This window comes from Limulus polyphemus, unplaced genomic scaffold (assembly GCF_000517525.1).
Source record: "Limulus polyphemus unplaced genomic scaffold, Limulus_polyphemus-2.1.2 Scaffold133, whole genome shotgun sequence".
Taxonomy (NCBI): Eukaryota; Metazoa; Arthropoda; class Merostomata; order Xiphosura; family Limulidae; genus Limulus; species Limulus polyphemus.
The window spans coordinates 423,805-438,798 of NW_013665743.1; the positions used below are offsets into that span (position 1 = coordinate 423,805).

General features: G+C 31.9%; 1 protein-coding gene across 3 annotated transcripts in view; it reads left to right on the plus strand.

Annotated features, from left to right (window-relative positions):
- The window catches only part of LOC106473700 (SCY1-like protein 2), a 263,864-nt gene that overhangs the window by 55,269 nt on the left and 193,601 nt on the right, over positions 1 to 14,994 (plus strand). For all 3 annotated transcript variants that reach the window (XM_022403165.1, XM_022403153.1, XM_022403159.1), the window contains one exon: positions 12,030 to 12,449. In XM_022403165.1, the coding sequence (XP_022258873.1) occupies positions 12,285 to 12,449 (165 nt within the window). In that variant the 5' untranslated portion in view covers positions 12,030 to 12,284. The remainder of the gene's footprint in view (positions 1 to 12,029; positions 12,450 to 14,994) is intronic.

The following is a 14,994-nucleotide window of genomic DNA, read 5'->3' on the forward strand; positions in this document are numbered from 1 at the left end:
TTCTGCTTGTTTCTTTGTTAACAAGTTGAACGGAAATAATAAATGTATACACTTCTCACTCTTTATAACAATCTGCAGTGGAGGAAAAAAAAACAATAAAACTTGTGTTCGTAATTAAGTCTGAAAGATACTGTAAAAATTAAAAACTTTTGTGGTGTTATTTTACTTATGACATTAATATTATATTTTTGTCTGTTTTAAGATCGATATATCATTAATAGCGAAGGCACCCAACTGATCAAACAATGCATTCTAATTTTTGTAAGTGAGAACGTAAGAACAGTATACTTATTTAGCTATATTCATTAATGGATTGATTTTGATTTTTGATTTAAGTAGGTACCCTGATTGCTTTGGCTTCTTAATTTGTTGCTTGAAAATCAAAACTTTAAAATAACAAACATTATACCCGTTTTAGATACGGTACATATCGTCAGTCCAGTAAAATAAATGGTACAAAAGACATTTAAAACCCTGACTACTAATAATACTCTCTAACTCATATTATCTTATGGTAACTGGCGTTGTTCAACATTTACATTATAACTAACAGCGTGTTTTTTCAATGCTCCATAACGATAGTAACGCGTTCCATTTTATGAAGTATTTCAATTTTTTTATCTTATCTTAGCACTTATTATACACAGATTTCTTTGTAATATTTAACGACTTTATAAATCTGGTTATTAAAAGTGTTTTCAATTATTCACTGACGGCAATATGTATATATAGTATTCTCGTTTTTAAGTGTAAGACATTACTGGAAGATTAAGACTGTAGAAAATATATGACTTAAGTATTGTATAACAGCGATTAATGTATACTTTTTTTAAAAAAAGTTGGGACCTCGTTATTCTGAAAATACCTCCACTTAGAATGCATTATTAAATATACATTTATATAAAGAACAAAACAAAATAGGATATCCATTCTAATATGAGTGTCAGTGATTTGTCTGGAGTGAAATACAAAACAAACTTTCCTCAGGACTCGCAAGATAATATATGGATATATATAGTTATATTAACAACTCATGTAAAGCAAACGTCAAAAATTCGAAGTATAAATTTTAAGTTACAAAGATGATCTATGGCTTAAAATATGCTTTCCTTTTTATCCTTAAAATATATTTGTCTTCTATTATAACCCAATCACATACAGCAACTTCTATAACAATTTAGACTTTTAGTATAGTTAAAATACAATATGATAATTTGTGTATTTAAGAATAATGATTCATTTTCTCGGAGTTCTTCCAGAATAATCGAACATGCAATTTTTTACATTAATATATCAGTAGCTTACGCTAAATATATTTAAACCGGAGCCTGCACTTTTTCCTATTCAGAAAGCAGCTTTAAAATTTGTATTGTCGTTCATCTTAGTTCCCATTTGAAATAAGTTCAATGGTTAAGTAGCTTTTCTAATACAATATTTTTTTCTATTTTAACGCATTTGTATTTATTTTATAAATATATGTTCCTACCATTATCTAGATTGTTATAATTATATGTTCATAGCATTGTTTAGATTGTTATAAATACATGTTCGTAGCATTGTTTAGCTTGTTCCTAACATTGTCTAGACTGTTATAGATACATGTTCCCAGCATTGTCTTCATTGTTATAAATATATGTTCCTAACGTTGTCTAGACTGTTATAGATACATGTTCCCAGCATTGTCTTCATTGTTATAAATATATGTTCCTAACGTTGTCTAGACTGTTATAGATACATGTTCCCAGCATTGTCTTCATTGTTATAAATATATGTTCCTAACATCGTCTAGACAGTTATAGATACATGCTCCCAGCACTGTCTTCATTGTTATAAATATATGTTCCTAACATTATCTAGACTGTTATAGACACATGTTCCCAGCATTGTCTTCATTGTTATAAATATATGTTCCTAACATTGTCTTCATTGTTATAAATATATGTTCCTAACGTTCTCTAGCTTGTTATAAAATTGCGGTAAAATATTGTCCTTAAAAATGGGAAATCACGTTCTAACAAGAACTAGCGATTTTTTTCAGAGTAAGCGTAAAAATGCCTTGCTGGTTTCGACATGAAACTAGTGTTATTTTCATTCAACAAGAATTTAAGAAAACTTAAGGAAACTTCTTTGTAAGACGTAGGTCTTGCGTCTTACTCTAGAGAGGATGTATTCATTGATATTGATGGTAGTTCCTGTAAAAATGTTTTCTTTGAACAGCATGTTTGTTATGCAACGCAAAACCGAGGACGTGGCTGGTGAACTAACAGCTTCGGTATTATTTTGTGGTTTATGGGTTTTGAAATACAGTGTACTATTATACAACTCTCTCGTTATTTCAGATATAACTGAATATGTTTTATTTTAATTTCAGATGATATAAACATGCATTGAAGCTAGATTCTCATTGGACTTCTTATTCGACTTACAATGAATATTAAGTATTATATAATCCAAGGTGTTAATTGGGTATCTTGAAAAAATACTAGATAATGAGCACACATATGTATAAAGCAACCTAAAATAACTGAAACCCACCAAACGTTTTAACAAACTTCAGTCATTATATTCAAGGACTTGCCAACTTTGAACGTATGGTATCGATACTTGGTAATCAACTTATCACTGCTTAAGCAAGAGCCTTCAATTAGAATGAACGAAAGATTCTATCGAAAGTATGTGCGTTAGGCTTAGTGTGAGCACTTTTCGAAGCTACGCTCTGTGAATGTTGAACAAACACAATTTTACTAACACTAATCAAGTGGAAATCGTTGTTGCGAGAAGCAAATTTATTGGAATAGATAAATAAAGTTTTAGATGAAAGTGAACAAGTATGTAGCTTGTTTGTTAAAACTGTAAGAAACAGCACTTAGTGCACGTGCTGGAAAGAGTTTACTTATCTGTTGCATCTCTCAATCTTCCCTTAAACAGCCTATCTCACGACAGAGCAGAGCTGGAACGAAAAGCATAAACCAGCTGTGCTGAAAATATTTTGGCACTTAACGTCTTATATATTGGCTTGCTATAGTTAAGTGCGGACTGATTCTAAGAAAACAATCAGTTCATGCAAAAGAAACGAGATAATACACCAAAAACTCTCTTGCTAATGAATACCAGATGTTGACATTATAACATTTAATGTTCCCACACTATCCGGAAATTACATTATATTGAATTTAAAAATATTACGATACCTACACAATGTATACGTGATCCATGTTATAGAGGAGGCTGAGGTATGATGGAGTATATCACAAATATAAATACATATATATATCTAAACCTTATACGGAATATAATTTAATTTTAAAGAACAGGAAAAGAAATATTCGTAAATAAATAAACGAAAAATATACTTGAAAAAATTGAAATACAGCCACAATGTAAATACCAACGCCAGGGTACAAATCATAGTAGGGGCCATTATGTAATGCGCCCTGGTTAATTTGAGGTACCAGCAGAAGTGAGACCCAAATTGCGTTGGGGGTATATCCAGTATAAGCCCAACTTTGCTGGTCTTACATGTTTAGAAGAATAGATATGGGTGCTGAAGTCCATAATGTTCCACATCTCTACCACCTTTCGCTGTATGCAACCAGAAGTTGAAAGGTGGTTGCTAAATAAAAATATTAGAAAAATACGAAAGATGATAATTATAATGCTATACATTAATGGATAAGACAGCAAAACTGTCCTTATAGTTACCATTTCAGCTCCAAATCTGACATTTGTACATAAATACCAAGATTTTAAGGTACTACTATATACTAAGCCCAAATTTTTATTTTTAGAATAGCTCCCATCCTCCACCCCTCAGAAAAATAGTAACAAGCTATCGCATTCTTGTTCAAAACTAAACTGAGTAAATGAATTTGTGACTTTTGGTGAGAACACAGACTATCATCACCATTGTTATTAGGAATACTAAAAGCAATCAATAATTCTGTGCCAGAGTTTAATTAGTCCACCAGGGTGGAGGATGGGAGCTGTACTAATAATATAAGATTGGTCATAATGTTGTAAGTCCTTAACATCTTGGTATTTATGTGACCTAATTTTGGACATTTTGCTTTATGTCTGAATTTTTTTCCAACTATATTTTTCGTTTATTTATTTTTCTTTCCCTTCTTTTTAAAATTAAATCAAATTATATACATATATATATATGTGTGTTTGTGTGTGTGTGTATATACCAAGTCGAATAATGTATTACCTTCTTCACAACAGAAGATGGTAACAAAATTCATACACGTGGAAGAGGGAGTGTCATCTTACCATACATAACCATTCAATAGATGTTCATATTTTTCAGCAGTATATCAAACCCCCATAAAATCTCTGTCTGTTTAAGTTATTATTGATGTCGAGCAATATGTCAACTCCAATAAAAGTTACAGTCTAGTGAAGTTGGAAGTATTAACGATCAGCATGTGAACCCTATTAAAATATCTCTCTGGTAAAGTAACAGTGATTTCAAACAGTGTATAAACTCCCATAAAAGCTCCATCTAGTGAAGTTGACAGTATTAATGATCAGTATGTGAACCTCCATAGAATATATGTATGATAATGTTGATAGTGATGTCGAACAGTAAGTGAACCTCCATAGAATATATGTCTGATAATGTTGATAGTGATGTCGAACAGTAAGTGAACTTCCATAAAAGGTGGAAGTGATGTTGAGAATCAAGACACACGGTAGTGTGTCGTGCGGCCAAATCAACCTGCAAAACACACTGTGTGTCATTAAAAAGAGTGAGGGTTTACTTTCTGTGGCTCAAAGTATTGTAGTACAAAATAACATATATTTTTAGTGGATATGCTATACTAAACTCTTACTTCATATACCAGATTTCAAGGCAATTCATTAAGAAATACATGAGATATAAAGTCTCAACTTTTGATTGAATTTCTTTCTATTTTTTTTTCTTCGAACAGAAGGTACGGATAATATATTTGATAGAAAAACATACTTAAGATGTATGGATTTTTTTCTCATTAGGTACACTGATATATATTATTACAATTAAGTACCAAATTTGGCCTAAATATACGCCACATGCGCAAACGTATTCAACAAAAACCGCTCAATTTTGATCAATGTATCTGCGCACGCCTACGCAAAGAGTTACGTAAGCTATCGGTCTGAAAATTTTACTACAGATTTACCTAAGAATAAAGGTGGACGCTTTTCAGTTTTTTGTCATTCGTATTAAAGACTGCTGATTTAGATCAGCAAAGCTATAGGGTGAAAGCACGTGCTAATACATAAATATTATTTAAGCCAAGCAAACTAGATTAGCAGTTTCTAGCTCAAATAGACGGTTATTATTCATCATTCGTTGCCAACTTTTAAGCACAAATTTGCTAAATTTTATGAAACTATCTTTATTAAAGAGCGTTTAGCGCCACCTTATGTTAGCATAAGCAATTAGCCTAAATAATGATCTTTGATACAGCTATACAGAAAGCCTGCAGGTGATGACAAGAAATGGTTAATCTGGTTTCCATGGCGTTACTATAAAGAGAGTTTTAGAGAGAGAAAACTACCACCATATATTTTAATGAATCTGGTTGGTTCTGTAAAGTATAGGCCTGCTTCGAATAATATGGTTGATCTTAAAGCGAATGTTGGTTACTATCGAATGTCACTTTGTTACTTGGTGTGATTTGTTGGTGTGTATTGACAAAAAGTCACGATAGCTAATCAAAAACACTTTAAGTGTAAAAGAAAGGTGCGACTTAAAGGAATGAAATCAAAATTAGCTGTCAAACTGGTAGCTATACTAATAGCATTGATAAGAATTATACATCAAATATTTATTTATTAGCTAGCCAGGCCGCGTATTTTGTTTCTCCCCCACCCCACATCATACCCAAGTTGAATAATTTTGATTTGATTCCATTATGTCTCACACTCAATCCTTTTCTGGACGCACTTTTTTCTCAACTAAAGTGTTTTAGATTATAATTTACTTTTACCACAGTAATCAGTCAGGGTGACGCACTCAGTAATTGCCGAGTCCAATTTTTCCCTTTTTATCAGTTATTTTGTGTTTGTTAGTACGCATTTTTAGCGTTCAACAATTGAGATCAGAGTGCTATTTGGTAAACATTTAACCAGAATGTCTAAAAACCGATAACAAGTAATTACATTCTTGCTCAAAAGTAAACTAATTAAAGGAGTTTTATGACTTTTGGTCATCATTGTGATTAGTAATTCCAAACGTAATCAGGCCGGCCGTAATCAGCTATTCATTATCAATTTATTTTTACATCTTTAACTATCTTTGAGAACCCTTAACTTGCTATCTCTTTGAAGAGATCACTATTCGACGTATTAGCATTTGCAGAGTTACTTGTCCGATTCGCTTAAAAACGTCCAATAATATCTAGTTTCTGAAATCGAACGTAGAGTTACTTGTCCGATTCGCTTAAAAACGTCCCATAGTATCTAGCTTCTGAAATCGAACGTAGAGTTACTTGCTTATTTCACTTAAAAACGTCCAATGATATCTTGCTTCTGAACTCGAACGTAAATTTAAGCTAGTTGCTCTCTTTTGTTGTTTGATTTAAGTTCATCAAATACGACTGAGATTGAGCAAGAAATCATAGAGCTGCAGAGTTTGTTATCTAAACTATTTACTCCATTAGACTGAAGTCAAGTTTATAAATGAGATGTATCACAATCACGTGATCTCAGACAAGTAAAATCTTTGGCCCAGTTATAATGGCGGTATATAAATGTTTAGGCTCCATGGCATCACCTTCATTACTCCATCTCCTCAGTTAATTGCGGTTATGTGTAATCTTCATAGTTTCCCGAAACTACATGAGATTCAGTCGTGTAAGTATAAATTAGTTTTTCTTTGTCAATATATTAATACACTTACTCATTATTATAAGTAACAGACAGTCAGCTGGGATTATCATGCGGGGGTTCGATTCTCCGCAGTGGACAAAGCAGGTAACCCAATGTGGCTTTGCTTAACAAAAAACAACAACAACTTATTATAAGCAATAAGCACACAGCTGTGATTATCATACGAAGTTCGATTCCCAACGGTGGACACAGTAGATAGCTTAATGTGGCTTTGCTTAACAAAAACAACAACTTATTACAAGCAACAAACAGGCAGCTGTGCTTATCATTCAGGATTCAATGACCCCCGGTGGACACACAAACAAAAACAACTTATTATATGCACTGAACAGACTGCTGTGATTATCATCTGCTTTAATTTCGTTCAAACAATGCTGTTTCGTTTAATGGTCAAATCGATATTTCCTTTAAAGATTCATGTTGAAAGATACGATGCTATTTTTTGGCAAATAATGGCTTAATAGGGGTTTAATATCATTCCTTTTTTTTTCCTTTGTCGATACAGCGCTGTTTATTGTTTGCATCATCATATATATTCTGTAACTAGATGATGCAAAAAATAGCATACAGAACCTTAGCGGTAATGGTAATACTATATATTTATCATGGGTAACGTCACATCGTCAGCACCTTGAGATAGCATACATTCACACAGATATATAGTCATTATTTTCTTATGTGAATAACTTTGTGCTTACGCTTACTCGCAATGCTTAGGTGTAGTAAATCATGAAACTCGATTTATGACTTAGCTTTATAATTAGATTACCTTAGTACATGTAGAGTTTACATACGCTCGATATTATTATTAGAGCATTTCATGATAGAAACGTAAGGAAATCTATGATAAAAGTCACCATTTTTTATAGGATATTTCAATCTATCTTGTAGACATGTTCCTAAATTAATATATATATATATAATATTGTTATAGTTCAATTCCACCGAACCAAATATATTCGACTGACAGATAGAAATGTTAAAGAATTTAGTAATACTGAGAAATGAATTTTATTCTGACCGTAAGTGGCACAATGTTTTATTTGATCCAGTATAAAAGTAGTTTAAGTAGTTCGACAAGTGAAGCAATACGTTAACATTCTACTTAAAGAACTGAGTGTCACAGTTCATAAGTAGCTTGATGTAAAAATGTCCTATTTATAGAATTAAGTGACACAATTCATAAAGATTTTATTTAATGAACTAAGTAACGTGATGTAAAAATGTCCTATTTATAGAATTAAGTGACACAATTCATAAGGATTTTATTTATTGAACTAAGTAACGTGATGTAAAAATGTCCTATTTATAGAATTAAGTGACACAATTCATAAATATTTTATTTAATGAACTAAGTAACGTGATGTAAAAATGTCCTATTTATAGAATTAAGTGACACAATTCATAAAGATTTTATTTAATGAACTAAGTAACGTGATGTAAAAATGTCCTATTTATAGAATTAAGTGACACAATTCATAAATATTTTATTTAATGAACTATGTAACGTGATGTAAAAATGTCCTATTTATAGAACTAAGTGACACAGTTCATAAAGATTTTATTTAATGAACTAAGTAACGTGATGTAAAAATGTCCTATTTATAGAACTAAGTGACACAGTTCATAAATATCTTAACTGTTAGTTTCATTTAGGTCCCTGGGTGTCGCAGTTTATGAAAGTTATATTAAAAGAATCAATCAGAGCAATACATGGGTATTCTATTCATATAGTTAAATAACACAGGACTTAAACATTTTATTTAGGCGCTAATAAATCAACACATAAAGGTTATATTTAAGACGCTGAGTAAACCGGATGATATGAAAAGAATAAGACGTGTATGTGTGAAGAGTTATCTTATGTCTGACACAAATCACAACATTATTTTCACACACACCTGAAACAAACTAACAACTAATGCGAAGATAAGACATCTGCAGTCAAAGTTGATTTTAATCATTTTTGTTAAGTTTAAACGTATCAACGCTTTCTTAGCTCCAAAGATTTACGTCGCGTTGTATATGAGTATCATTTCACATAATCATCGATCTGGGTATGTGGTGTATTCTGATGTAAAGGCCTTATGAGCAGTGATTTAGTTGTGATATTGAAAAGCATGCAAGATCGACAGGAAAAGTTAGAATGAAAAGAGAATCCTGATAACCCAAGCGCTTTCGTAAAGTGTCCATTTACTCCTGCTGAGGATAGTCTACTTTACAAAAAGATCAGGTTTCTTTTTTTTACGGACAGTGGTATGTTGTAGACAAACAGTAGACCTGAAACACTATTTTAACACTTTTGATTTTTACTTACATGGTTCAGTGACGCAACACATAGAGCTACAATGGACAAATTACAAATATTTAAGATTTTTAATAAGTAAAGATTCGACTGAAAACGATAAGTAACACAATATATAGTGCTAGCAACAAGTTATCTTGGGTATTCACTTTCAGCTTTGCCAGTTGACAGACGTGTATAAAACATACGAAAACCAACTTTAAGCTATGCCAATTGACACACGTGTATAAAAACATACGAAAAACAACTTTAAGCTATGCCAATTGACAGACGTGTATAAAAACATACGAAACAACTTTCAGCTTTGCCAGTTGACACACGTGTATAAAAACATACAAAAACAACTTTCAGCTTTGCCAGTTGACACACGTGTATAAAAACATACAAAAACAACTTTCAGCTTTGCCAATTGACACACGTGTATAAAAACATATGAAAAACAAATTTATGAAAAAATCAAGGTCCTGACGCTGCAAAAATAATAAGTTGTATTTCAATGTGTGTCACATGAAATGTTTAATGTGCCCGCTATCGTTTTTAAGAACATAACAGGTGAGGTATAACCTGATAGAGAAAGTGTATTTTTAGTGACGTGTAACACGTAATATTGAATCTAATTTTCTACTCGAGTATTTAATTTGAACAGTTGTAACAATCTTACTAATCAGTAGGCGAATAAGTGGGCTCTAATCTAAGCGTTTAGGCTTACAATTCCTAAAGATGACATGTCATGAGCCATTATAATTTCAAGATCATCTAACAGCATAACTTATGATCTTTTTATCATCGCAAACGTGCTCAGCATATGCTTGTATACTACTACACCAGCTAATGAAGATGTAGACTTCATTATTCTTCCACTACCTATACGTGTATATCCAATCTTATTTCATGCCAGCTCTGCATATCAAAATGCTATTTAGAATGCTGAGGCAAAGAAAACATAAATATTATATATAAAGTGCTTAGTATCCTCGATGTTTAATGTAAAATTCCAATGCATTATATCATTGGTGTTTGACATAAATTTTCTGGAGATCCATCATGTAGTGTGATTTTACTCTAAAATAACGAGTTATGCAGTAGGTTTTTTATAACAAGTCTAAGTGTTCCAACACGTCAAGAAATAATGGCAATAACAATTAACTTACATTTGAACTGTTCTAAATTTTAGATTGTATATACAGGGGTTTCATTTACTCTTATCGAATGTTTCTCAAGTAATATAATACCGGTATATCTAGGACTAAGTCATACACAAGAACTCTTACCTAGTTATCTTAATTCAATAAATGGTTTTCTTATTGTAGTCTATAAATACAAGTTCCCAACTTTCTTATAATTGAGTCATTATAACCTAGGTCACAGGTTCTGCGAGGTTAAGTGTGTTAGTAGATAACTAGCAGAGATCCGCAAAAAATATGCTGTCAAATTAGTATCTTTATTGCAATAATACATCTTTAAATACAGGATTTCTAGAATAATACAAAGCGTACTAATAGCATACACCTAAATCTATCAGTCCACTTGTCTTAAGCCTAACATTAATTAAACCTTTATTAAGTAGGGCCTGTATTAGATAAAAAAATAAATTAACATTGTAAGTTGTGTACGTTTTATGGCTTTAGTTTAGCTAGGGATAAACTTTACTGTACTTAATACCATCAATAAATAAACTTATAATGTTATTCTACGACCTAATGTTAAACCTTTTTATAGACTTTGATAAGCTTTTAATATATTGTTGTACAAAATGTCTACTTATGTATATTTACATCCACATTTTGTTTACGCCAGTTGAAATTAATTGTGCGCGCATGCGCATTTAGACAGTAAGGTGCGCGCACATTTTCAGGACAGACAAATACTGAATATCATTATAACTAACACAAAAACAAATAATGAAAGTTTCTCGCTCACATTATAAATATGTTTAAAATTTAACTGTCGATAAAAATATTTATTTTCAAACAGTACTTTCATTCGGTTTGTAATCCTTTTCAACTTTCGCTTTAACTAAATATGGCAAAATAAGAGTGGTAGGAGTATTAAGAAAAACACCCATTATCAATGCAAATGATATAGATTGTTTAAAAATACCATTTAACTCTTTATATTTCAGCATGGAATCACAAAAGCGAAAATAACTTTGTATTTTATAAATTTGTGTGTTGAAATTCATTCTAAAGTAATTGTTAAACGAGGCAGAGTGAGCTTCTGGCTGGTTGCTGTTTTTTTCTGATTCTTATGTACCATATAAGATACCTTCAGACTAAAAATAACATTACAAACAATTTCTAAAGAGTCAAGGAACTCTTCTGTGCATAAAACATCTAAGACTAAGTTTGAATGTGAATCAACCTGCATTATTATTCCTTCTGAGCCACCTTTCTCCCCAGTGGCTCAGCGGTAAGTCTGACTGCTTATAACGCGAAAATCCGGGTTTCGATACTCGTGGCGAACACAGCACCGATAGCCCATTGCGCTTAACAACAAACGAATAATCACCATTCTAAGTTGAGTTTTGACAGTAAGACTTTCTTTAGAACAAAATCTATTTGGAAATGAATTGCGTAAATATAAGTGTAAAACATTTTTGTACGGCATAAACATATATTTTCGAATTTGCATACATTTTAACGTAAGGTCTTTCATTGAGGAAAATATTTTCATTGAGCCATTGAGTTTATATCTTTGTGGACCTAATATTTTCCCTACTGCAGTTTTCAGAAACATAATAATTTACAAAACAGTCATTTAGAAGAAAAAAGTAAGTTGTCTAAAGTATTTACTTTCTTTTACGTTTTGTCTTTACAAGTTATTTAGTTTTCTTTATATATTACAGTACATCTCAGATGATTGAAGCTTCCTCAATAAGACTAGTCCTGGTAGAATAGGAGGTAGCCCAAGGGGCACATGAATGAGGTATAAATCGGGTATGTCTTCATCGATCACAGAGAGGACCCGTTGTCAGTGCTACCTCACAAGGGAATAGAAAGCCATCTGTTTCTGTCTGATTACGACATAGCTCTTCATCGTCTACCAGACCAATTAGAGGTTCCAGTTCGTGATTTGCTTCAATTGTAAATCAAAAAAAAATATGCCTCGCGAGTCACCAATGTTTTCCAAGTTGAAGCCCACAGGAACATCACCAGTGGAAATGAATCCAATTACCCAGTACTATGACATAGGGAAGCATGTAGGAAGCGCTGGACCGGAGCTTGTCTGGAAGATATGTGATGCTATTCGGAAGTCTGACAGAAGGGTGAGTGTAAAATGAACATGTTATAAATCTATAACTGAAATATTTTATGTTTTGCTGTTTATAGAATACCGAAACACTGAGACGTTTAAAAAACATAAAAATGTTGATATTGGAGGCATTTCACACAGTTATTCCATATAATTGAAGTCCTATATATTACGCTTAGTTAATTGTACAAATACTGAAGATAATATTCGATAAGGAAATGAATACGATTGAACCTTTCAAAACCTTAAAGTTATTAACAGAAAGAGACCAATAATGATATCACCAAACAAGGTCTTCGAAAAAATGGTCTCTTCACTTTGTCAAGTTATTTATTAGTATTTCAATACCAGTCCTTTTCAGGAATATTATATTTGTGTCTTTTTTCACAATTTATTATCAATTGAAAACAAATGAATGATTTGGCTTTAATTTTACAAGCCATGTTTATGAACAATAACACAAGTTTTGGGCATACTTAGATACCTTTGGCTTTTTCTTCAGGAGTAAGAAATGTATAGAACAATTTGTATACAAACAATATTATTTAATAACAATCCGTATCAAATTATTCAACTTGAACTATTTGAATTTTTCAGCTTAACCTAAAGAAAGTAAATAAACTAAAGAGAAATTAATTGTAGAAAAAAATTGGTTTGAAATGTTTCAGTTAACATATCTCTAGTTCAGTCGAATGCATATTCAGAAAATACAAGAAATGGATTTTTTCGAGGAAGAAATCATAATTTACCTCAGAATTATAAAAATGTTCATGCAATCACAAATTGCATATCCTGAAGATTAATATCAATTTATAAGAGTAATGTTCCCATGGAACAGCTTCCTCCATCTTCGATACTACTCACTCAGATGGCAATGATTATTCACTTCTGACTCTAACCACAATTTTCATTGCAATAATATTATGTAAAGGATGACGATGTAACTCTTAGTTCAGACATTTTACAAACTTTCCACGATCCCTCCGCTGTGTGTCGATGTCAGTTTCTAATTCACATATTTAGCAAATCAAGGAGCAAAGATTATAGGCATCTGGTAGAATGGGATTGCTGTAACTTTAGTTTCTTTGGTTATCTTTCTCATGAAAACAGCTATTAATTTCGAGTTGTGTCTGAAAGGCTTTAAAGTTTTGGCTTATGAGCCTATATCAACTAAATATCTTTATTTATGATCCTGTTGATGGTACCAGTAGATATTCATAACTTCATAGTATTGACTTGTGAGGGATCGAAGGGCTCTCTTTCGTCACTATAACTTTTACTTCGCACGTCAGTGGTTTAAATCGTGAAGACTTTAAACGTTCCCCCGAAGTCTCCGTCACACCAACGTACTTCCTCTTTAACATAAAGCTGTTTGACCAGATTTACGTAAATATAGCTGAACAACTGTCCCGCATAGTTCAGACCTGTCTTCTATAAGCGATATGTAGATGATACCTTTGTACTTTTTCATTTTAAAGACCATACGTCAAGTTCTTTATATTACCTTTTGCCACCTTACCATTAAATTTGTCTGTGAATTGGGACAAAAACAGACTATATATTTTATTAGACGTCCTTTTAACACATTATTCTAACCATTTCTCAAACCCAGTCTTCCACCAACAAAAAAAAAAGAAAGAAAGGAAAAATTTCTGGTCTTCTCAAACCTTTTAATATAGCTGCCAAACTAGCTATATTGGCAAAACAACTGGCCACTTAAAAGTAAGAATCCATGAACATAAAGGTGTTTCTGTTAAATCCTGAAATAATATCTCAAATCCCTGTTTCTCTGCTATTCACACACATTGTAATGAAACTAATCACCATTTTTCAGAATATTCTGACAACTGGTCGCTCTAAACTGGAACTATTAACCAAGAAAATTATTTTATTTGACAACACACTCAGTTAAATAGTACAAAAGGTCTTTCCCGTTAAATCTGTTCTAACTGTTATTTTATCCTGTTTTATTATTGCATCATTGTATATTCTATTTTTTAACTTTTCTTTATAATACCATTACCAGTTCTCAGTTACTTATTTTATTTTACTGTATGCTAATGATGGGTTTCGTATATTCTGAAACGTCCATTGGCGTGGTGGTTCTTTTTATAATCAACTTGAGATTTCTGCCTGATGAATCAATTTTCAATCTTTCTTCATATACTGGCACTATATCACCTATTTATCACAAACTATAAAACATTCCTAACTTTTCTCGTACTTTCATATGATCCATTAAAATAACTGTAAGGAAATCAAAATGCTCGTTTAAATATAGCTTCAATTGTAACTCGAGTGGGCGGTCTGGTTGGTTCGTGTAATACACGCGTGAAATACCGGATCCTAAAAATAGCTAATTTATCATTCAGATGTATAGGATTCAATACACTTACTTCAAAAAGTAAATATCAGGTGTTGCTATTTATTCAATAAACCTTTCTCCTAACAAACTGTATAAAAATATCTATCAGAGTTTGACAAGTTTCTGATATCTTTAATGTTTGCCACTTATTACTATCGCTAATTTGATTAAGAAATAATATATATTTTTCTTT